Source organism: Moschus berezovskii, chromosome 3, assembly GCF_049115385.1.
Source record: "Moschus berezovskii isolate FMDL1 chromosome 3, NW_MosBer_1.0, whole genome shotgun sequence".
NCBI classification, from domain to species: Eukaryota; Metazoa; Chordata; class Mammalia; order Artiodactyla; family Moschidae; genus Moschus; species Moschus berezovskii.
In genome coordinates, this window is record NC_142462.1 from 112286458 (window position 1) to 112308566 (window position 22109).

A 22109-nucleotide genomic window follows, 5' to 3' on the forward strand; every position below is an offset into this window, starting at 1 on the left:
TTCTACACCTGGCTCTTGGAAGTTTGCCAATGTGGGTGCCTAAGAAATGACTCTGGGTCCAACTGACCCAGAAAGCATCAGGATAGGCTATCCGGTCATCTCCTTCCCTGCAAGCCATTTTCCAGAACCTGCTGAAGTCTATGGATCCCTTCCCCAGTTACCCCAGCATAATGTGCATTGAGAATAAACAAAATCACTGTTGAAGGTTGTCACACTTCATTCCATAGGATTTAACGATTCAGAGAGCAACACCGGAGCCAGCCCTCCCTCTCAGCAGAGAATATCATCTGTTCTTCCCCACCTGGAGTGAAAATTCATGAGAAAGGTCCTAATCCTGTAAAGTTTAGCCCCAGACAAGGAAAAGAAGGTGTTTGAGGAAGAAGGAAATGAGGAATAAAAAAAAACATAATCCTTCCCTAGGATTTGTTTGTATAACTCTATTGTTTAGCTTTGGCCTATCATTATCAGTACTAAATTTTACAGAATAGTTTTCTTTAAAAAAAAAGAATCTTAAAGAAAGAGTGAATGGTCAAAAAAAAAGTTTAATTACATGAAAACGTGAGTTTGGCACTCCCACTCCCCTCACCACAATCATTTTAGTATTTGACAATAGGCCCCAGGTTGAAATGACTTGCCCGTGTAGTTTCTCGATGACATGGTGAAGTCATATCAAATCCCAGGGCTTACAGATAAATAATACAGGGCTTCCTGCCTCCAGTTAGTGAGAACAATCATTGCATTGATGGCCTTGCACAGGCTGACTTTACAGACAAGACGAAACTTCTCTCATCGGACCAGAGACTGGAACAGGAGGTGGCCAGGGAGGAGGTGGCCAGGGAGGAGGTGGCCACAGCCTCCAGACGTGCAGCTACTCCTCAGCTGTCCCATCCAGGATTTGTTTGAAGGAGAATGGAGAGAACTTGTAACCAGCCCCAGTGTAGAACTTGTTTTGGAACTCCACCCTGTTGTTGGGGCAAGGAGAAGGGGAATTGAACACAGAAATGAGAGGCTGGCAGCCGGAAAGGAGAAGCGGAAAGAGTGTAAAATCAAGCCCCAGGTGAGGAAGGCACCCCCGGCAGCCACCACAGGAATCCTGAGGTTTGGGGGTTTTATTTTCAAATCCTTCTCTTGACTCCCTCTGACACCTTCTTCTCTGCACCCCCCATTTTCTCCAGGCCTTCACTAGTGACCTCAGGGACCACAGCATAGCCTCCCCTAGACCCCCAACCACCAGGGAAGTCCTTCCTGGGCAGCATGGGACACTGTATCACCACGTGGTACAAGGTGGTTTGTTTCCATCCTGATGTTAAACTGTGGGGCTTACATAACTGCTGAACCACCGGAGCCCTGACTTACACTTTTATAACATAACAGATACCATAAATGGTCATTCCTGTGTTATTATGTTGCAGAGTTCATTTCTTTAATGACATGGGTAGAAATAATGTTATAGCCTCGGGTAGGGAAGACTATGGTTCTCTCAAATCAACAGGTGAGATGGAAAACCTTTTCTTTATGAACAGTGGCCACAGACGTAGGGAGGAAGCCTCAGTGAAGCCAAGGAGAGTCTGGTCAGGACGGATGGGAAACCTGATGCTTCAGTAGAGAGGACACACCCAAAATTCTTGGCTGAAAAGTGACCCGGGAGAGAAACAGAAGCCTAAGCAAATGTCTGCATATTCATCAGTCCAGTGATGGCCAGTCGTCTCTGGACACATCTATGAATGTCAAAGGCCTCCAGTGAGAGCCTTCCTCCTGAGGGGTACCCTCCTTGAGTTTCCCTTTTCTGAGAACTATTTGCCTGTTCTGTTAGTGTAAATCCCACACTCGGCAACAAGGGCCAGAGAGCCCGGATTCACTCAGCATCTCCCTCTGTGAGCCTTTCCAATCCATCATCTTACCAATGGGGGGGGGGGGTGTCCCTTATTTTGAAGCCAATTATAATGACAAATGAACATTTAAAAGGAGTGAATGGGAACTAACATGTCTTCTAGAGCAGTCACTGCATGTGTGTGTGTGTAAGATATCATTTAACATTACACCAAGAAGGGACTAAATTAAGGTTCCAAACAGGAATGAGTTGCTATTGTCACACAACAGGTCAGGATTTGAACCCAGTCAGCTAGCCCTCCCTCCCATCCACCCACTTTCCCGAGGGAGTGTCCACACTGCAAGCAGTTCATACCAGTGAAGCCGCAGGGCATGCAGGAAAGCGGAGAGGCCCTCCATGATCAGAAGGATGGCTACCGTCAGAACAGCAAACACGGCAAAAATGATGAAGACCCCAGCGAGTCCTCCCCAGCCTCTCACGCGAAGGCCAATGTTCATCACCATTGTCCAGAGCACTTCAGACAGTTCTGCCAGACACAAGAGAAACACTCTCAACCACGTGGTTTATTGGGCAAATGCAGATTACTCTCATACAGTAATCCTGGATCTGCACACCCTACAATTCAGCAACTCCACTCCCAGGTGGAGAACATGGGCATCTGCACCCTAGGTTACCTGCCTACGGTCATCTACAGCAGTTTTGGAGGAGTTTCCATCAACAGGACAAGTGTATGACGGCACATTATTCACCAGTGAAGGTGAGCAAACCGTAGCTACTGGCAGCAACACGAAGGGATATCTTACGACAAAGAAGCGAAACACAAAAGAATACATGTAATACGATTTAATATGTACTGAATTCAAATTTATATATTAAAGCCCTAACCCCCAAGGGATGGTACTTTGGGAGATGGGGCCTTTAAGAAGTGAATAGTGGGACTTCTCTGGTTGTCCAGTGGTTAAGACTTTGCCTCCCAAAGCCGGGGCCGAAGGTTCAATCCCTGGTTGAGGAACTAAGATCCCACATGCCTTGCAGCCAAAATACCAAAACATAAAACAAGCAATACTGTAACAAATTCAATAAAGACTTTTAAAATGGTCAACATCAAAAACACCTTTAAAAAAAATTATTACGGTTAGATGGGGTCACAAAGGTAGGGTCCTCATGATGGTATTAGGGCCCCTTATCAGAAGAGACCTCAAAGAGTCCTCTCACTCCCCCTTCCAGGGAGATACTATAATTACAGGAGTTTGTACAAGAAAACAAGCAGCCAAAGCAGTCAAGACCACACTAACTCTGAGCACCTGCTTTTCTGCTATAAATCAACAACTAGGCTCATTTTCACTGCTTTGGTTTCTATTTATTTAGCACACACTTTGGCCTGGCTTCCCTGTTCTTGGCATGATACCCAGGGCTAGGAATGCAGAGTTAAAAGCCAGGGTCCTTACCTTCCAGGAGCTCACAATCTAGAAGGGAGACAGGCTAACAAGACAGGGTTACAATCTGTACTAGGTCAGAGCACCTCCAGAACCTAGGGAAGGGCACCTTCCAGACTGGGAACCAGGGAGGACGACCACCAGGAAAGGTGCCAACCATGCTGAGTTCTGAAGGAGGAACGAAACATCAGGCTGGGGAGAGGGTTAAAGAAGGGAAGAATATTACAGGCGAGGGAGCTGCAGGGCAAACACACAGAGGGCCCGGATGGCGTGGCATCTTCAGGAGCCTCCGGGCAGTGCCTCGTGGCCACTGCACAGGAAATGGGGAGGTGGGTGGGGGTGGAGGTAACAGAGAGCCAGTGAGGGCACAGAGGGAAACACCCGGAATCAAGACTGGAGAAGCAGGCAGAAATCAGGAGCGATTTCAAGTAAGTCCCTGAGTCAAGATTCCAGATTTAAGTCATTCTTGGGGCTTGACTCTTTACCAATAAATACAAGCAGCCTGTAGAAACTAGGAAAGGCAAGGAAATAGATTCTCCCCAAGAGCTTCCAGAAAAAACAGAGTTGCCAACACCTTGTTTTTAAGCCTTCTGCCGTCCAGAACTGTAAGATAGTCAATTTCACAGTGTTCTAAGCTGCTGTGTGCTGTGCTTAGTCTATCGGTCATGTCCGCTACATTTGTGATAATTTGTTACAGCAGCAACATGAAGCTGATACAGAGGGTAACCATTTCAGCAATGCAAAGCCAGACCTACTGAAAAAAAAGTCACTTCTATTAACACTTTCAAAGAAGAGCCACTCTTCTGGCAAGCACACCAGAAACAACCCAGAAGGCACTTTGGCCTCCCAGTACATTGCATCTGTTTCTGAAGGGACGTGTGATGGTCACCCTGCCGGGCGGCCCACTCACTCACGTGCATGTGCCAGACTGAGGGCCCAAAGCCGGAGATAGGAGGCTGTGTTGGAAATGCACCCCAGGCAATACTCAATCGTGTGGATGGCCTGATGCACAAAGATGTCGCCAAAGTTGAACTGAAAGAGAGAATTTCTGATGTTACTCCATCAAGTACTTCCTACATGAACATGTTACAAATGATATATGGAGAAGGCCTGGGCCCTGCTGTGAAGACATTTCTAGTTGAATGAGGAGGGAATAGATGGAGACAGTCACAGTAACACAGGAATGTCTGGTGAAGAATGAACCTTAGCCAAAGAGAGGTCTGGCTTGGTCCTGGCTCCTGGGAGGCAGTCTCGAAACCCTTGAGATTTCCCAAGTGAAAGAAAAGTCTATGTTCAAGCTCCACTGGGACCACACCTCATCATCTTTGCTAATGACGTATTTATACAGAGGCACTTGGTAGTTTAAGTGGGAGCTGGCCTCACCTGAAAGACCAACCATGTGGTTAGAGACTTGAGACTTTGAGCCACATGTTATCAACCCGAACCCAACTCCAGGGAGGGAGCTGGAGATTGAGTGCGACCACCTGGACTGCACTTGGGTCAGTCACGCCTACATAATGACACCCCAACAAAACATGAAACACAGAAGCTGTGTGAGCTTCCTGAGCAAGCAACACAATAACACAGCGCCAGGGGAGCCGTGCATCCCTAAGAGCGCGGGAGCTCTGCATTCAGAACCGTGCAGTGTCAGATTCTGCTGACGTGCCTCTTAGGAGGATTACTAATGTGCAGACTTTGGCTGTAAATAATACTGCAACTGAAACTACAGCATTCTCCTGAGTCCTGTGAACTGTCTACAAATGGCTCAACCCGAGGGAATCTGAGGGCTCCCCACCCCCAGACTTGTGACTGGTGTCAGACGTGTTGGGCAGACTTGGAAGTCTGGAGATGTGTGCTGTTAACCTGGAGCTGGGCTAAACGTGGGTGAGGACAGAGGTGGGAGGAGACCTGCAGAGGGCTCACGGTAACATAGGAATGTCTGAAGAACGAACCTCAGTCAAAGAGAGGTCTGGCCGAGTCATGTCGAGCCTGTAAGTGCCTTGTCCTGGGAGACCCAGGTACGACTGTACTGGGGGAAAGAGCCATCCAGCAGAGCCTGGAGTTGCCCCCACAAGGGCAGCGGGTTCATGGAGGAGCTGGCAGGGGTACAGTGACTGGATATATCCTGAGGTGAACGAGGAAGACGGATGCGGGAGGCTGTACAAGACAGGCTGGGGCTTGGTGAGTCAGAAGATGTGTGGGCTGGACTCTAAAACAGTCCAGCAGGTCTCAGAGACCTACTAATATCAATCACCACTAACAAGGGCTACTCTCTATATCTGGAATCTTGTTGGGAAAACTTTCCATGATCCAGTTTTTCAGTAATTCTGACTATCCATTGGTACAAATGAATACTTTTTTTTTAAAGTAATTAATACCATAAATGGAGCTACTTATAGCATCTCTGAGGCCTCACAGGAACCCTCTTTCCACTCCAGAATTAGAAGACAGCTCCAGTTAAAACCCCCAACCCGGGATTCAGGACTGTGGGTGACTGCAGTCATGGGATAAAAAGTCAGCTGCCTTGTCCGGAAAAACATGGCACATTCCCAAGGAGGGGAGTGGCTGCCTTTGGACAGAAAGGGACAGGGAGGGAAGAGAGAACACAATTTGAGAGTTCACGTGCGAGGAAATGTCACGATAAGTGAACGAAGTCGAGAAAGAGCCAGGGTTGAGGCAGGAGCAGGTGACGGCAGCTGCTCACGCTTACAGTGGGGCAGAGGACTGGCAGTTAACAACCCACCTCTTGCTTCAAGATAAGGGACCAGATTTGGGCTCTGCGATTGTAAGTGAGAGCACTGATGGGGAAAATAAACCAGCAGACTCCCAGGGACACAGTTCTGAACCAAGGGGTCCTCAGTAACATTTAGGAGCTTCTGTGTTACTAAACTTGAAGCTCATATTCAGAGCAGTACCTGCGAAAAATTTAAAAATGCCCCGATTGGTTGGTAAGTAGCTGTAAACTCAAGTGCTCCCCCTTCCCTGGGACTTCCCCAACTTGCCATGACTTAGGGACGACAAGGCCACCACCAGTAGGGTCCTCCCGACCCTCCCAGCTCTCCTGCTTAAGTCTAATCTGATGGGCTGGTGCCCACACACTGCTGGCTGTTAAATACATGTGCATCCTCCCTGGCTAGAACTGACCTCTAGAATCTGTACAAACTGCAACCCTTCATAGGGTGTCAAGTCACAAATACCTCTTCTTTAAATAAACCATTTTTTCCCTAATATTTTGACTGTGCAGCCTGTGGGCTCTCAGTTCCCCACCAAGGGATCGAACCCAGGTCATGAGTTCGGCGTCAACCCTTAACCACTAGGCCACCAGGGAGCTCCCTTAAATACCTCTTGCTCGTGCTCATCCTGAGTCCCATGGGCACCTGCAGAAACGCTGTGACCAGAGCTGTCACCTTCAGTGTCCCCGCTGGTGTCTTCTGGGATCCTGGAGGCCTGCAGCTGTCAGCAAACAAGAACATGAAATGTCAGATTCACTTTTAGGATTACGAAAATTCTCTATAAAATAAAGGCTCTCATTTACTATTAGCTGTGTTCCAGATACTGTTCTAAACTCTCGATTATCTCATTTAGGCTTTGTAACGATGTTTTTTATGTAAACACAATTATCCCCCCCAATGTACAGAAAAGAAAACTAAGGTACAGAAAGATTAAGAAATGAGTCCACAGGATTGCACAGCTGGTTAAGGCTAGTTAGTGGCAGAGTAGAATCAGTAGGCAGTCTGATCCTGGGCATGTACTTTTCTGCATGGTGTTCCACAAGGTGCCAGATTAATCATGCTCTTTACAATAAACCAACAGTCTTATGACCCAAACAGCCAGATTTCTACAAGCAAATCTAACCAGGAGGGATTAATGAGTGCTACTGTCTGAATGCTTGTGACCCCCACAAAACCCTAACCCCCAAAGATGAAAGTGGTAGAAAGTGGAACCTTTGGAAGGCACTTAGGTCATGAGGGTGGAACCCCTGTGAATGGAATTAGTGCCCTTATAAAAGAGGCTTCAGAGAGCCCCCTAGCCTGTCTGGTAAGGACACACAGAGACGATGCCAGCAGTGAGCCAGGAAAGTGCTCTCACAAGAAGGTGACGATACTGACACCCTAGTCGTGGACATACAGCCTTCAGAACTGTGAGCAATAGGTGTCTATTGTTTTAGCTACCCAGGATGTGGTATTTTGCTACACAGCCCAAGTGGACTAGACAATGAGGTTTCCAGCACAAACACACTTTTTTAAAATAAAAGCATTACTTTACAAAAATAGCTAAGAGGGCTTTCCTGGTGATTCAGTGGTAAAGAATCCAGGAAATATGGGTTCGATCCCTGATTCGGGAAGATCCTGCTGGGAAGCAACTAATCCCATGTGCCACAACTACTGAGCCTGCACTCTGGAGCCCAGGAGCTATAACTGAGACCATAAGTTGCAACTACTGAAGCCCGTGTGCCCAGAGCCTGGTCTCCACAAGAGAAGCCACCACAACGAGAAGCCTGAGCACTGCAACTAGAGAGTAGCCCCTGCTCTCCACAACTACAGTAAAGCCCATGCAGCAACGAAGACCCAGTACAGCCCAAAATAAATAAAAATTAAAACTTATAATAATTTTTTTTAAATAGCTAAGAAAAGAATTCAACAGGGAAAAAAATCTAGGTGTAGTTGCCATTCAATTTGGCCTGATTTTATCCTTGAGTCTGAAAAGAATAACCTAAGTCACCCTGAAACTTAATGTCCCATGGCCAAAGTTGTTCCTAGAATGATTTCACAGGTAGGGTATTGCAAATTAGGCATGAAAATATCTTTAGCTTTCTTTCTTCAGCACATCTGCACCTAATATTTGCAGACCTTTTGGCAAAGGTACAAATGAAAGTCCACGTGCCACATGTTTAAATATTTTCAAGGTATAAATCAAGCCAACAAAGTCCCAAACAAAGTATATTCTGGCCTCTGTCTTGGCAAATAAATTCTCACAAGAGCTTGGAAAGCCAGGTGCAAATTCAGCATCCCACACCAGGACAGGGGAGCACAGGAGAGTTGACCCTGCCCCTGGCATGTCACCCTTCCCTTCTCACCTCTGATTTCATCTCAAAGCACAGGGACTGTGGCCTTGTGGGCACGTGTGTGGACACTCCCACCCAAGATGTCTATGTCCCACCACACTCCCCCACAAACTGATGCCCCTTGACCACACGAGGGTCAGCAGTGCCCAGTGGTGGGCTGGCCCTTTGTATGACCCAGAAGTGGGCTTGAGTCCCTCTGGACAGGAATTCCAGGGTGCCGTGTATCAAGAGGGGATCTGGGTCAGCCTTTTCCCTTGGCCTGTGGTTCCTTGCCCCATGGTGAGGAAAGGGACTCAAGTTAACATTACTTTGTCTTCTTGAAATCCTATTTTCTCTCCCTGTCAACTTAAAGAAAAAAATATCAAAGAAGAATAGTTTTTCCATTTCCATCCCCTAAATGCTAGCATTCTCTGGACATATCCTGAAATTGGTTCAAGTAAGCATAAACAATTGTGTAGAAAAAAAAAAGAAAAAAAAAAAAACAATTGTGTAGAAGTGTGATCCGGGGGACTTGGAAAATCTCACTGACTCTTCTTCCCATTCAAAATATACTTTTCTATTCCCCTAATAAACATCTCCCAATGATTGAGCTGGATGCTGTCTGAAATAAAATAGTAATTAATTTTAAATTAACTACTTGCAACTTCCTAAAAACACATAAAACACATGCAAAAAGAGAGACACAGGTTGTATACAGCAGCACTATCTATAATCACCAACACTGGAAAAAAGCCAAATAACTATCAATACTTTGATGCTTTCAAAATGTGGTGCTGGAGAAGACTCTTGAGAGTCCCTTGAACAGCAAGGAGATCAAACCAGTCAATCTTAAAGGAAATCAACCCTGAATATTCATTGGAAAAGACTGATGTTGAAGCTGAGGCTCCAATCCTTTGGCCACCTGATGTGAAGAGCCGACTCATTGGAAAAGACCCTGATGCTGGGAAAGATTGAAGGCGGGAGGAGAAGGGGGTGACCAAGGATGAGATGGATGAATAGCATCACTGACTCAATGGACATGAGTTTGAGCAAGCTCTGGGAGACAGTGAAGGACAGGGAGGCCTGGCGGGCTTCAGCCCATGGGGTGGCAAAGAGTCGGACATGACTGAGTGACTGAAAAACTATCAACAGATGAATAGATAACTAAAGCGTGGTGCCTCCATGCACGGGAACACAACACGCCAGCCAGGTACACACAGTCTCTCAAGTATAATATCGAATGAGGGAAGCCAGATCCAAAGGAAGGCACAGTGCATGATTCCACTGACATAAAGTTCAAGAACAGGGAAAACTAACCTATAGTGTTAGAAATCAGGATAATGATCAACCTTGGGGCAAGAGTGACAGGAAGCAGGCACAAAGGGACTTCGGGGCCTGATGATGTTCTGAGTCTCCAGCTGAGTGCTGGTCACCCAAATGTGTTCATGTTGTGCTACCTCACTAATATGTGCCCTTATCAGTTGTGTACTTGTATGTGTGTAATCAGTGCAGTCACTCCGTCATGTCCGATTCTTTGCAACCCCATGGACTGCAGCACACCAGGCCTCCCTGTCCATCACCAACTCCAAGAGTTTACTCAAACTCATGTCCATTGAGTCAGTGATGCCATCCTACCATCTCATCCTCTATCACCCTCTTCTCCTCCTGCCTTCACTCTTTCCCAGCATCAGGGTCTTTTCCAATGAGTCAGTTCTTTGCATCAGGTGGCCAAAGTATTGGAGTTTCAGCTTCAGCATCAGTCCTCCCAATGTATACTCAGGACTGATTTCCTTTAGGATGCACTGGTTGCATATCCTTGCAGTCCAAGGGATTCTCAAGAGTCTTCTCCAACACCACAGCTCAAAAGCATCAATTCTTCTTTATAGAAGAACTTTCTTTATAGTGCAACTCTCACATCCATACGTGACTAATGGAAAAACCACAGCTTTGACTAGATGGATGTTTGTTGGCAAAGTAATGTCTCTGCTTTTTAATATGCTGTCTAGGTTGGTCATAACTTTTCTTCCAAGGAACAAACATCTTCTAATTTCATGGCTGCAGTCACCATCTGCAGTGATTTTGGAGCCCAGAAAAATAAAATAAAGTCTGTCACTATTTCCACTGTTTCACCATCTATTTGCCATGAAGTGATGGAACCAGATGCCATGATCTCAGTTTCCTGAATGTTGAGTTTTAAACCAACTTTTTCACTCTCCTCTTTCACTTTCAAGAGGCTCTTTAGTTCTTCTTCGCTTTCTGCAGGGAACCAGCGTTATAGTGTTACAGAGGAGCCTGAGGAAATGGGACCTCTGCTCACATCACCTGAGGCCCATCAGAACAAATCTGTTTACAATCTTTATGTATTGGGCTTCCTTAAGGTTTCATAGAGGGAATTGGGAAGAGGCCATATAATTCCATTACGGAATCATCTTGTGAATGGAGGTGGGAGGAAATGTTTCTAACATGAGAAAGGACCATCTAATCAGCCTGAGGAATCAACCAACAGCCCTACACTCCAAGGGCCTAGGAGACAGACCTCCAAGCAGTCCTTGGGAGCTCCTGTTCCCCTGAGCCAGTCTAGGAGGTACCATCCAAGATGGCAGACCACAGAAATACCTCTACTTCCTTCCCCACTGTACACGGCATCCACGGGGAGAAGGGAGAAATCCATCACTTTGAGTTCCACCACTATTTAAATAGTTTTGCTGAGCAAAGAATAAGACAAGCTATGGTTTGAGAGTCCCGGGACTCCAGACAGCCAGCAGGAACCCAGCCCTCAGATTATGGGCAGGTGGAGCTTCTAGGAAAAACAGCTGCATCTGTGTCTGCAGAAAAGATATTTGCCACCTTCCTTTCAAACACCCATCACCTGTTTGGACAATGGTCCACCTCAGCTGTCCTTCACTATCTTGGTCTCTCACCAATTAACCAAACAATAAACAAGTATTCTTTGCTTTGCCTTCCCATGTGTTTATATCCCACATAAATTATACTTCAGACAGGCTTTAGATCTCGTCAAGGCTGGCAGGAAAGAGTGGGAGGGGCTGGTGATTTAGAAAGAGGGCGCCACCTAGGGATGAACCTCCTGAACTTCAGCCTCATCCAATCTAGATCCCTGACACAAATGTCAGCCAGGTCAGAGTTCAGAAAAAAAGGTTTATCTAAATATATTCACAACCATTTAAAATACACGTGATCTCAGAACAGCCCATTTAACCTTTTGCACTAACAGAGGGAAGCAGAGACTGATCATTTCAAACAGCACCTGTGTGTCGTTTCTAGACTCAAAAGCTCCCTGGACAGTTGATCTTGCTTATTCCTATTTGATTTAGGCAGACAGTAAATTCTTTATCAACCCCTGAATAAACCTGAGGCTCAGGAGAAATTCAGACAAAAGGAGGAAGTGGGCTGAAACTGGTGTCTGAAAATAGAGTGAAAATCACCGGTAAACAAGAATGGACTTTTTTGAATTTGTTTACTCCTCTAGTTTCCTCACACGATCTGTAACACGATCGAGTGCATGTGTGCTAAGTCGATTCAGTTGTGTCCGACTTTTGTGACACTATGAACTGCAGCCACCAGGCTCCTCTGTCCATGGGATTCTCCAGGCAAAAATACTGGGATAGGTTGCCATGCCCTCCTCCATGGGATCTTCCTGACCCAGAGATCAAACCCTTGTCACATTATGTTTCCTGCATTGACAGGTGGATTCTTTACCACTAGCACCACCTGGGAAGCCCAACATTAACATAGTAAAAGCCCACAGCTTTAGAATTCTGATGAAAAACAATGTTCAGTACACACTAAACCTGTAGTATAAGACTTATTTTTAACTAAAAAGAAAACCATGTTTGATACCTAGAGATCATTAGCCAAGCCTAGACTCAGCACACACAGCCCAAGCACAGTTCTCAACACATAAGACTTAAACGTGACCATTAGGCTGGACCATAAGGAAGGCAGAGTGCCTAAGAATTGATGCTTTTGAACTATGGTGCTGGAGAAGACTCTTGAGAGTTCCAGGCACAGCAAGGAGATCAAACTAGACAATCCTAAAGGAAATCAACCCTGAATATTCATTAGAAGGACTGATGCTGAAACTTTCAATACTTTGGCCATGAGATGTGGAGAGCTGACTCATTGGCAAAGAACCTGATGCTGGGAAAGACTGAAGGCAGAAGAAGAGGCTGGCAGAGGATGAGATGCTTGGATGGCATCACCAACTCAGTGAACATGAGTGTGAGCAAACTCCGGGAGACAGTGAGGGACAGGGAGGCCTGACACGCTGCAGTCCACGGGGATCCAAAGAGTTGGACAGTAGTTAGCGACTAAACAACAGTTATCCTGGAAACGAGATGACCCCAAAGAAAAGCTGAGCTCTATAGAAGAAAGCATACCTGGGGTGGGCCAGTTCCTCACCTCACCACCCTCACCTCAGCAGGCCCTCAGGTCCTGGTAAACTCAGCATTCTCTCTAAACCCCTGACTTATATTTCCAGGGAACCCACACTCCTACCCACAGTGAGGGAACTGAAGTGGATGGTGCTTACCTGGGATTTCCGATGGTTGGCTCTAAGTATAAATGGCTTAATCAGAAGCATCCACGGCACAGAGATCAAAGCTATGATAACAAAGAAACTCTGGACTTCTTGCTGTAAGACCGAAATGGGAAGGTCTTAGCGTTTCAAGGTGACTGCACAGCACACTTTATATGCTACAAATGATCAATATGGATCAACTACACATGACCAATACGCACGATCAACCGCACTTCATTTGGAGAGATCAGAAGCATTCCAGTAGATGGGCTATTCCCACTGCAGAGAGAGACCTGTCAGTCTGGCGGTGTGGGCTGTTCACTCATGGCAGGCACAGGGGACTTCCTCTCTTTATTCTTTACTTTCCATGAAGCCCCTGATTGCACACCCACACCATATGGAGCCAGTCACTGGACAGAAATGTTCACGAGCCACATCATAAGGGCACTTTATTTGTCTCATGTCTCCTTGACTCTATTCTGTGGGGACAGTTAGCACTGGTCCTGGAAAAAGATCAGGCTTGGAACTTTACCAGTCACTCTGGAGTGACCAAAATTCCTTGCATCACTTTAAGTCACAGACATTATCTCCATCAGTAATCCTGCTTTTAAAAAAAAAAAATGTATTTATTTACTTGACTGAATATTACTTTATTTAATTGTGGTATGTGGGATCTAGTTCCCTCACCAGTGATCAAACCTAGGCCCCTGCATCAGGAGCATGGCATCTTAGCCACTAGACCACCAGCAAAGTCCCTCCATCAGTAATCTTATATTTCCAGTATTACTGAGCCCTGCTGCTTTCACATCCAAAACAAAAATACTCACGATGGCCACCTGACTTTCACAGTCTCATTGTGGGTGAGTTATCTAATGGGTTCAGGGACATCTGGGCTGAACTCTTTCACTGTGTGTGTGTGTGTATGTGTGTGTGTGACAGTTCACTTCATTTTGGAATGAGGCGTCCACGGTCTTAGCGCCTTGTTGAAACCCAGGAGTCATCCGAGTTTATCGTCCTGTTAGGTATTTCCTTTCACATCCTCAACCCCACCTCTTCTTCTTACCCTCCTGAGTCACCAGGTTGGAGGAGTGACCCATGGCTCCTGTGGTCTAAAGGACCAGGATGCCGGGGAAGGCTATTCAGAGCCACTGTGTTCAGAGTAAAAGGGAAAATGTTTCCTGAGCCCTCACATGTCTCTAACTCTCTGGCCATGCTCCCAGTGAGGCGATTTATCATCATCCCAACTGTAGCAAGATCTACCCCGATAACAGCGATTTACCCCCAATAACAGTGATAGCATCTTACTTGCTCCATCTCCTACCCTCCTCCACTCTTAATTACTCACAAGGAGGACAGGAGGTGGGGTGGGAACCACATGCATGAAACTCGCCAGTAGCAGGCCCCCGCCCTCGAAGCTACCTCACTGCCTTTTGCCTGTTTTCATATCATGCATGTCCCCTTCACGAAGTATAAAGCAACCAGACGTGTTTCCTGAGCTGTTGCTCTTCTCTTTGATACTGAAACACAGCACAAAGCCGCCAGGGCAGTGTTGGGAACATCTGTGCTCAGTCACTCAGTCATATCCAACTCTTTGCAACCCCATGGACTACAGCCCGCCAGGCTCCTCTGTCGATGGAATTCTCCAGTCAAGAATACTAGAGTAGGTTGCCATTTCCTCCTCCAGGGGATCTTCCCAACCCAGGAATCAAATGCATGTCTCCTGCATTGGCAGGAGGATTTTGTATCACTGAACTACCTGGGAAGCCCACCAAATATTTATTTATTTGACTGTGGCATGTGAGATCCAGCTCCCTGACCAGGGATCAAACCTGGGCCCTCCTGCACCAGGAGTGCAAAGACCCAGCCTTTGGCCCACCAGGGAAATCCCATGGACAGAGGAGCTTGGCATGCTATGGTCCATGGGGTCTCAAAGAATTGAACATGACTTAGCAACTAAACAATAACAACTAGAGTTTACTTTTATAATAAAAGATTATTCCATTTTAAGGTGTTATTTAGAGCACTTACAATTTCAAGCCAATCAATTTGAAGGATTATTTTTCTCTTTCTTTACAGACAACATACAAGCCAATTTTCAACCCCATGGCTATAACCCCTCAGGTGCATTACCCAAACAGAAACCACTGGAGCTGCCTCAAAGCACTGCCCTCAGCATGTGGACAAGTCATTCAATCAGGGCCTTCTGAAATCTGAAGAACCGAACACGTTGGGTGCTGAGATGGCTCAGGCTTTAAAATAATCACTCTCTGCAAAACCAAAGAGCAGGAGAGATTTGACATAATCAAAATGCATAAAAGAAAAAGAAAGCCCAGAAGTACCTGATGTTGGTACAGAGGTACATTCGAAGAGTCCTTGTAGTTAAATAGGAACATGTTGATGAAGTGGATAAGGATGCTCGGGGCTCGCCGGGACACAGAGACATTGAAGGAGCACCATTTGAAGATGATCATGAAGACCAGGTATCCAAAAAGACTCAGGATAAAAATCATCTCAGGAATGAACTGCAGAATGATGTTCAGAGTGTTTCTGAAGAACCTGGGGGTGGAAAACACACACACACAAAGACAGAACATTGAAGGAATGCCAATCACTCACCATTCTCTCCAAAGAGCCAAGTGTTCATCTTTTTTTTTTTTTAATCCTGCATCTTCTCTCCAGACAAGTAGTAATCAAGCATGGATGGAAAAATGAGAAAGAAAGGTGCTTTTGCACAAAAGGTTCAGCAAGAACCAGGGTCTAGAAGGTAAAGTCATGAGGCAAAGGATAGGCTCACACAGATAGCTGGTGACCCGGCCACAGCTTCCTGTGCAGACCCAATTCATATCTACACAGTCAAGGGCATAAGGATACAGATGCAAGGCTTGATGGCTATTCTCAAAAGGATGCTCTAAGACAGGTGCTGGCCAACAAGAGCCCATGAGCCAAATTGAGCCCATTACCTAGTTTTGTACAGCCTGGTTTTTACATTTTTTAATGGTTAGGGGAAAATCAAAAGAATAATATTTTATGACCCAAGAAAACTACAGGAAATCCATATCTCAGTTTTAATTTGACTGGAACACAGTCACACTCATTTGTTTACGCATTGTCTGCGGCAGTGTTCATTCACGCTGCTGCTGCTGCTGCTGCTGCAAAGTCGCTTCAGTCGTGTCTGACTCTCACTGGGATTGAGTAGCCGTGACAGAGATCACCCGCCCTGCAAAGCCCAGAATAGTTAGTACCTGGCCTTACCCAGAAACTCCTGCTCTAAGACACAGAGAGAGTCCCACAAGACTGAGCTGGGGGACCCCCAGGTAAAACGTCAGAAGGAGCCTGTTAATGATAAGAGCTATTGCAGGGAAAATGGAGATCCCATGATAAAGCAGGATTGAGAGAGATAGTTGAGGCTGGCCTGACACACGATGCTAACCACAGTCCACCCAGAAAGTCCTTTCCGGTTTTATCCTGGTTTTACCTCTCGTCTAACTCTCACAGCACTTTCAGGCAGGCAGTAGTACCAAGGCGTTGTCATTCACTTACTCACTAGATTGTTCTTATTTTTCAAGTAGAATCATATGTCTATTGGTTTTCCAATAGACATGGGGCACCACAAGACTGGTTCTGGTCAATGAAACGGGAACAGAGGTGGCATGTGTCACTCTGGGTGGAAGCTTAAGAGTCAGTGTGTAACTGACCACTCTCTCCTGCCACGGCAACTGGCAACTTCCAGGTGGCGGCCGCCCATCAGCCCTGGTCCTAGTGTGAGGCTAAGATGAGCAGCAGCCCCCAGTGGCCCACCATGACATGTATCATGGTCTTGAGACACTGAGATTTGAGAGTTGTTTGTTACTACACAATAACTGACCCATTCTGACTCCTCTGTTCCCACTCTGTGGAAGAAAACGATCACAGACACGTTCAGCAACACATCTATGATCACACAGCTACAAGTGTGTCAAATCTCTGATTCTAAACCTGCATCATTTCTGCAGTACGGTACTGAGCTCATGGAAGGTGGGTTTTGGTGGATCACAGACACGTTCAGCAGCATGTCTATGATCACACAGCTACCCGTGCTGTGTGTGTGCTGTGCTCAGTCGCTTCAGTCATGTCCAACTCTTTGCAACCTAAGAATGTGGCCTGCCAGGCTCCTCTGTCCATGGGATTCTCTAGGCAAGAATACTGGAGTGGGCTGCCGGGCTGGGTGTCAAATCTCTGATTCTAAACTCTGCATCATTTCTCAGTACGGTACTGACCTCCTGGCAGGTGGGTTTTGGTGACATCTACAAGCTGCCATGTCCACAAAGAGTCTCTAAATAGGCTGTTTTCAAGCATTTACAACTTTAGCACAAATATACAAGTTTGAGAAGCATTGGTAGAGACAGAGCCTAACAGAAAGGATAAATGGAGAAATTAACCACAAAGAAGTGAAAGAGAGGCTGCTGCCAGTATGAAGAAATGATACCAAGTGGAATTCAGAATCTGAGGGCACTCTGGCCCAAATGCAGTGGGGCTAAACCCAGACATAGCACCAACTGAGGCCTGGCGGGTTGGGAGGAGACAGAGTACTGCAGCTGCAGCCCATGGGGTTGTGAAGAGTCAGATACAACTGTGAGGCTAAACAGCAACAACAGTAGCACTGGGGGCTTGCAGTCTCTTTCTGAACTCTCAAATATTTCTGAGGTGAAAGGTGCACTCAGCTCACGAGAAACAGAGGTATCATTTCTGGCAAATCAGCTTGTCCAAGCTCAAGCCAAGAGACCCAGGATGGTAAAGAATCTGCCTGCAATGCAGGAGACCCAGGTTCGATCCCTGGGTCAGGAAGATCCCCGGAGGAGGAAATGGCTTCCCCACTCCAGTATGCCTGTCTAGGAAATCCCATGGACAGAGGAGCCTAGTGGGCTACAGGCCATAAGGTCACAAAGAGCTGGACACAACTGAGCAACTAACACTTTCACACACTTTAGGAAGGAAACTTACAGATGGACACAGGACCGAACTGGTGGCTCTGTCACCACTCATCACCGACGTGGTCAGACCAACAGACAGAAAGTTCATCACAAAACCTACCTGTAATTGAAAAGGCTGAGAATAACACCAAAAACCATCTGGACAATTCCCAGGATAACTGACATCTTCATCTTATAGGAGTTCAAAAACGTTAGCTTGTTTGAAGCCAAGTTCCAAATCTGGAAGGGAAACAAGAAACACGTGAGACAAATGGAGCCAGCAGCACTGACATGCACACACTGCCATGTGCAGAGCAGACAGCTGCTGAGAAGTTGCTGTATAGCACAGGAAGCCCAGCCTGGCGCTACGTGGTGACCTAGAGGGGTGGGGTGGGGAAGGGGAGGGAGGCAGTGTATGGATGCTTATGGCTGATTTGCACTGTTGCATGGCAGAAACCAACATGAGACTGTAAAGCAATTTTCCCCAAAATTAAAGACAGAAATACAGGAGACCAGAGTCTAGAGGTTCTATCAGAGTCAGTCACTAGAGCTATGTTTGCTCTGAGAAAGTCACTCGGGGAAGCACTACCCCGATCAACCACTTTGGCATCAAAGCTGCACTAGGCTTGTCCTGCACCCTCTGCTTGTCCCTTTGCCTGCCTGGTTGGCCAATACCCACAGGATCACTCAACACGGTGAGGGCAGGGTTACCTGTACTCTTTAGACCCACCCTGGAAAAGCTAAAAATGTTCATGGGTTAAGTACCAGGCACATACTAAGCCCTTTAAGTGTATTTATCTCATTTAATTCTAATAAAAACCCTATGAGATAGTTACAAGTATTTCCATTTTACAGGTAAGTATAATTACAAAATCTCAGGGAGACTAAGTTATTTACACACTCAGGGAGAAATAATATAACAGCAAATGGGGCATTTATTCTATATGCACCAGACTCTTCTGGCCAAGTGAAAACCAATCCTGGGTGATGCTCGCTGTTTTTATAAGAGAGGGGAGGCAGGTAGAAAGTGGAAGGACTCAAAACTGAAGAGAGGGTGAACCCCAAGAGAGGAGAAACCAGAGAACCAATTTTAGTGCCAGTATTATCCCTCAATTAGAAGACACTTGTTATTGGAAGGAAAGCTGTGACAAACTTAGCATATTAAAAAGCAGACATCACTTTGCCAGCAAAAGTCTGTATAGTCAAAGCTATGGTTTCTCCAGTAGTCATGTATGGATGTGAAAATTGCACCATAAAGAAGGATGAACATCAAAGAATTGACGCTTTCAAACTATGGTGTTGGAGAAGACTCTTGCGAGTCTCTTGGGCTTCAAGAAGATCAAACCAGTCAATCCTAAAGGAAATCAACCCTGAATATTCATTGGAAGGACTGATGCTAAAGCTGAAGCTCCAGTCCTTTGGCCACCTGATGCCAAGAGCCGACTCACTGGAAAAACCCTAATGCTGAGAAAGATTGAGAACAGAAGGAGAAGGGGGCGGCAGAGGATGAGATGGGTGGATGGCATGACCAACTCAATGGATAGGAGTTTGAGCAAACTCCAGGAGACAGTGAAGGACAGGGAAGCCTGGCAGGCTGCAGTGCATGGGGTTGCAAAGAGTCAGACAGGACTTAGTGACTGAACAACAGCAACATTATTCCTCTCAACTGTCAGCAAGTACAACTGTGGTCTCAGGTTCCCTTCCAACAAAAAGAGCATAGAGGAAACGTTTATGAACCGTATCTGCCAAGTTCAGGTCCAGATGCTTGTGCTCATTTGGAGCACAAGCCTGCCATCTGGTGGTGATATGTGCTAAGGCCACGGTACCAGTGGCTTCGCACTAACAGGCGCATGTGACTTCTCGAAATCGCTTTCCACCTGAACTTTGGGCAAAGGAACACCTTTGTTTGGCTCAAATCCAACTGAGGTAGATATAACAAACCAATTAGAGTTAACACATTTTTTAACTCTATTTCTATGCAGTAAAATAAAGCAAATATAAAAGCAAATCCATACTTCTCTAGGAAAAAGTTAAGATGTTAATCATTGGAAGAAAATGTCAAAGTTGGGAACCTGGCTAGGATGCTAAATTGCTTATCTAATAAGCATATTTTCCAGGCAACCAAGGGCCTTTTAAAGAAGCAATTGTTAACCACCGAGGGTATGATTGAGAAGAAAGAGGCAGATGTTTGGGAAACTGCAGAGAAAATGACCCAGTGTCTGGACACAGGGTACAGGTAGGACGTGTACTCGAATCTGGGGCAGTGTGTCACAAACTCCTTCAAGACCTGCTCTTCTATCTCAACGCATGTTTGTGGATTTCATAGGTTCTAGCACTTTCTTCCCCTCCACACAGAGGAGGGGAAGAAATCTCCTCAGCAAGACATTTTACATAATAAATATTTAACTTCAGAAGACATTATTACCGGATCAATTCCAAACGGGTATGGATTTCCAGAGTACACTCCCGGAACAGCTGGGTCCAGCTGCAACAGTGGATTCGTTTTCAATACCTGCATACTGTTGAGAGCAAAAGGAAAAATAAAAACAGAACCAATGATCAACTAGAGGTAGGAAAAATACTACAGGAACATCAGGCATCCACTTGCAAGCGGCCAATCAAAACCTAACTGTTGGTGTGACTCACCAATTGGCTCATTCAATTAACAAATAACCATGTTTCCCTGGTGAATCAGGGAGTAAAGACTCTGCCTGCAATGCTATGAGGCCAGGGTTCTGATCCTTGGGTTGGGAAGATTCCCTGAAGGAGGAAATGGCAACCCACTCCAGTATTCTTCCCTAGCAAATCCCATGAACAGAGAAGCCTGGCAGCTACAATCCATGAGGTCGCAGAGAGGCTGAGTGACGTTTACTCACTGAATAACCACCATGTGCCAAGCTACAGAAATTACCCGCTGGCTCCCAAGGAGGTCACAGTCTGAGTTTCCCAAGGGCTCTCAGCCTGATGAGGTAAAGAAAAAACTATCCTACATCAACAAAGAGGCAGGGGGAAGGGGTGACAGGAACATACGGACATGCACGTTCAGTCGTGTCTGACTCTGCGACCCCGTGGCCTGTAGCCCACCAGGCTCCTCTGTCCATGGGATTTCCCAGGCAAGAATGCTACAGCGAGTTGCCATTTCCTTTTCCAGAGGATCTTCCTGACCCAGGGATTGAACCCATGTCTGCAGTGTCTCCTGCATTGGCAGGCAGGTTCTTCCAGCAACCAGGAAAGTATAGAAGAAATAAAATCCAGCCTTGGGACCAGCCTGGGAAATCTCCCCTGGGGGCACAGGAGCTGATCCCAGAGGACTGAACTGGCTTTCACACGTGGCCCCTGACCTCTGGGAATCTCAGCCCCTGAAAGTTATGGTCTATCGACTGCCTTTAAACCTGTGTCCTTTTCTCCCTCAGAAGTACAGATGTCAATGAGTGGGAACTTCTTACTGTCTGTGCAAACCTGATGGGGTTAAGAACATTAGGGCTTAATTTTTTTTTTTTAAGAGCACATGTCTATGGAGGGACCCAAGACTGAGTAGTTGAAAGGATGAAGAACAGAACGTTGGTAACTTAGGCTGCCTAGAAATACATTCCCTCCCTCCGGCAGCTAGTGTGGTGGTGGTATTTGTAGCCCAGTGGGGGAGTTCAGGGAGCCTGACTACACTGACCAGGCCCCCAGTGACGGTGGAAGCAGCTGGGCCTGCCTGGCCATCCCAGACCCAGACCCCTGTCCAAAAGGCATGCCTGAGCGCAAAGGCTTGGATTTCACTATCAGAGATGTGTTTGTGTGACAAAATAAAAAGAGGAAATTGGCCTGGTGCCCACAGCCAAGCCATAGTATCTGCCTTTGAACATAAGCAATTTCACAGATAAGACCACAGGGTGACCATGGTGGATCAAGACAAAAACAAGACCATTCCACAATCATATCTAATCTCAAAACATGGACATTTCAAGATAAGGATGCTGTCCAAACCACAAAAATGAGCTAACCTTCCCCTTATCCTCCCTGAGGCCAAATCCTCGAAGCCCTTCTAATAGCCTCTTACTGAGAGTGGCGCACGGTCCCCAGGGAAGGAGGTTGTGACAGGGTCTCTAGCCCACTGTCAGGGTGAGCAGGCCCAAGACTTAGCCTGCAGCCAGTGACTAAAACCCTCCGCTGGGTCCTCTGCCACTCTGATGGATGCCGTGGCTTCCCTTCGCCTCCCTGCTGGAGCACGTCTGCTTCACACCATCCATGTGTGGGCGTGGGACCCAGCCTGGGGCGTCAGTCTGGGCATGGCCTCAAAAGCCTGGAATTGGGGTCAGAGGTC

General features: G+C 46.4%; 1 protein-coding gene across 1 annotated transcript in view; it reads right to left on the reverse strand.

Annotated features, from left to right (window-relative positions):
- Positions 1 to 540: 540 nt before the first annotated feature.
- Positions 541 to 22109, reverse strand: part of ATP6V0A4 (ATPase H+ transporting V0 subunit a4) — a 45150-nt gene continuing 23581 nt past the window's right edge. Inside the window, exons 14-21 of the mRNA XM_055420284.2 lie at positions 20223 to 20316; positions 17919 to 18037; positions 15188 to 15404; positions 12861 to 12962; positions 6610 to 6720; positions 4182 to 4299; positions 2186 to 2357; positions 541 to 962 (exon numbers count right to left, since the gene is read on the reverse strand). Coding sequence (XP_055276259.1) covers positions 869 to 962; positions 2186 to 2357; positions 4182 to 4299; positions 6610 to 6720; positions 12861 to 12962; positions 15188 to 15404; positions 17919 to 18037; positions 20223 to 20316 — 1027 coding nt within the window. The 3' untranslated portion in view covers positions 541 to 868. The remainder of the gene's footprint in view (positions 963 to 2185; positions 2358 to 4181; positions 4300 to 6609; positions 6721 to 12860; positions 12963 to 15187; positions 15405 to 17918; positions 18038 to 20222; positions 20317 to 22109) is intronic.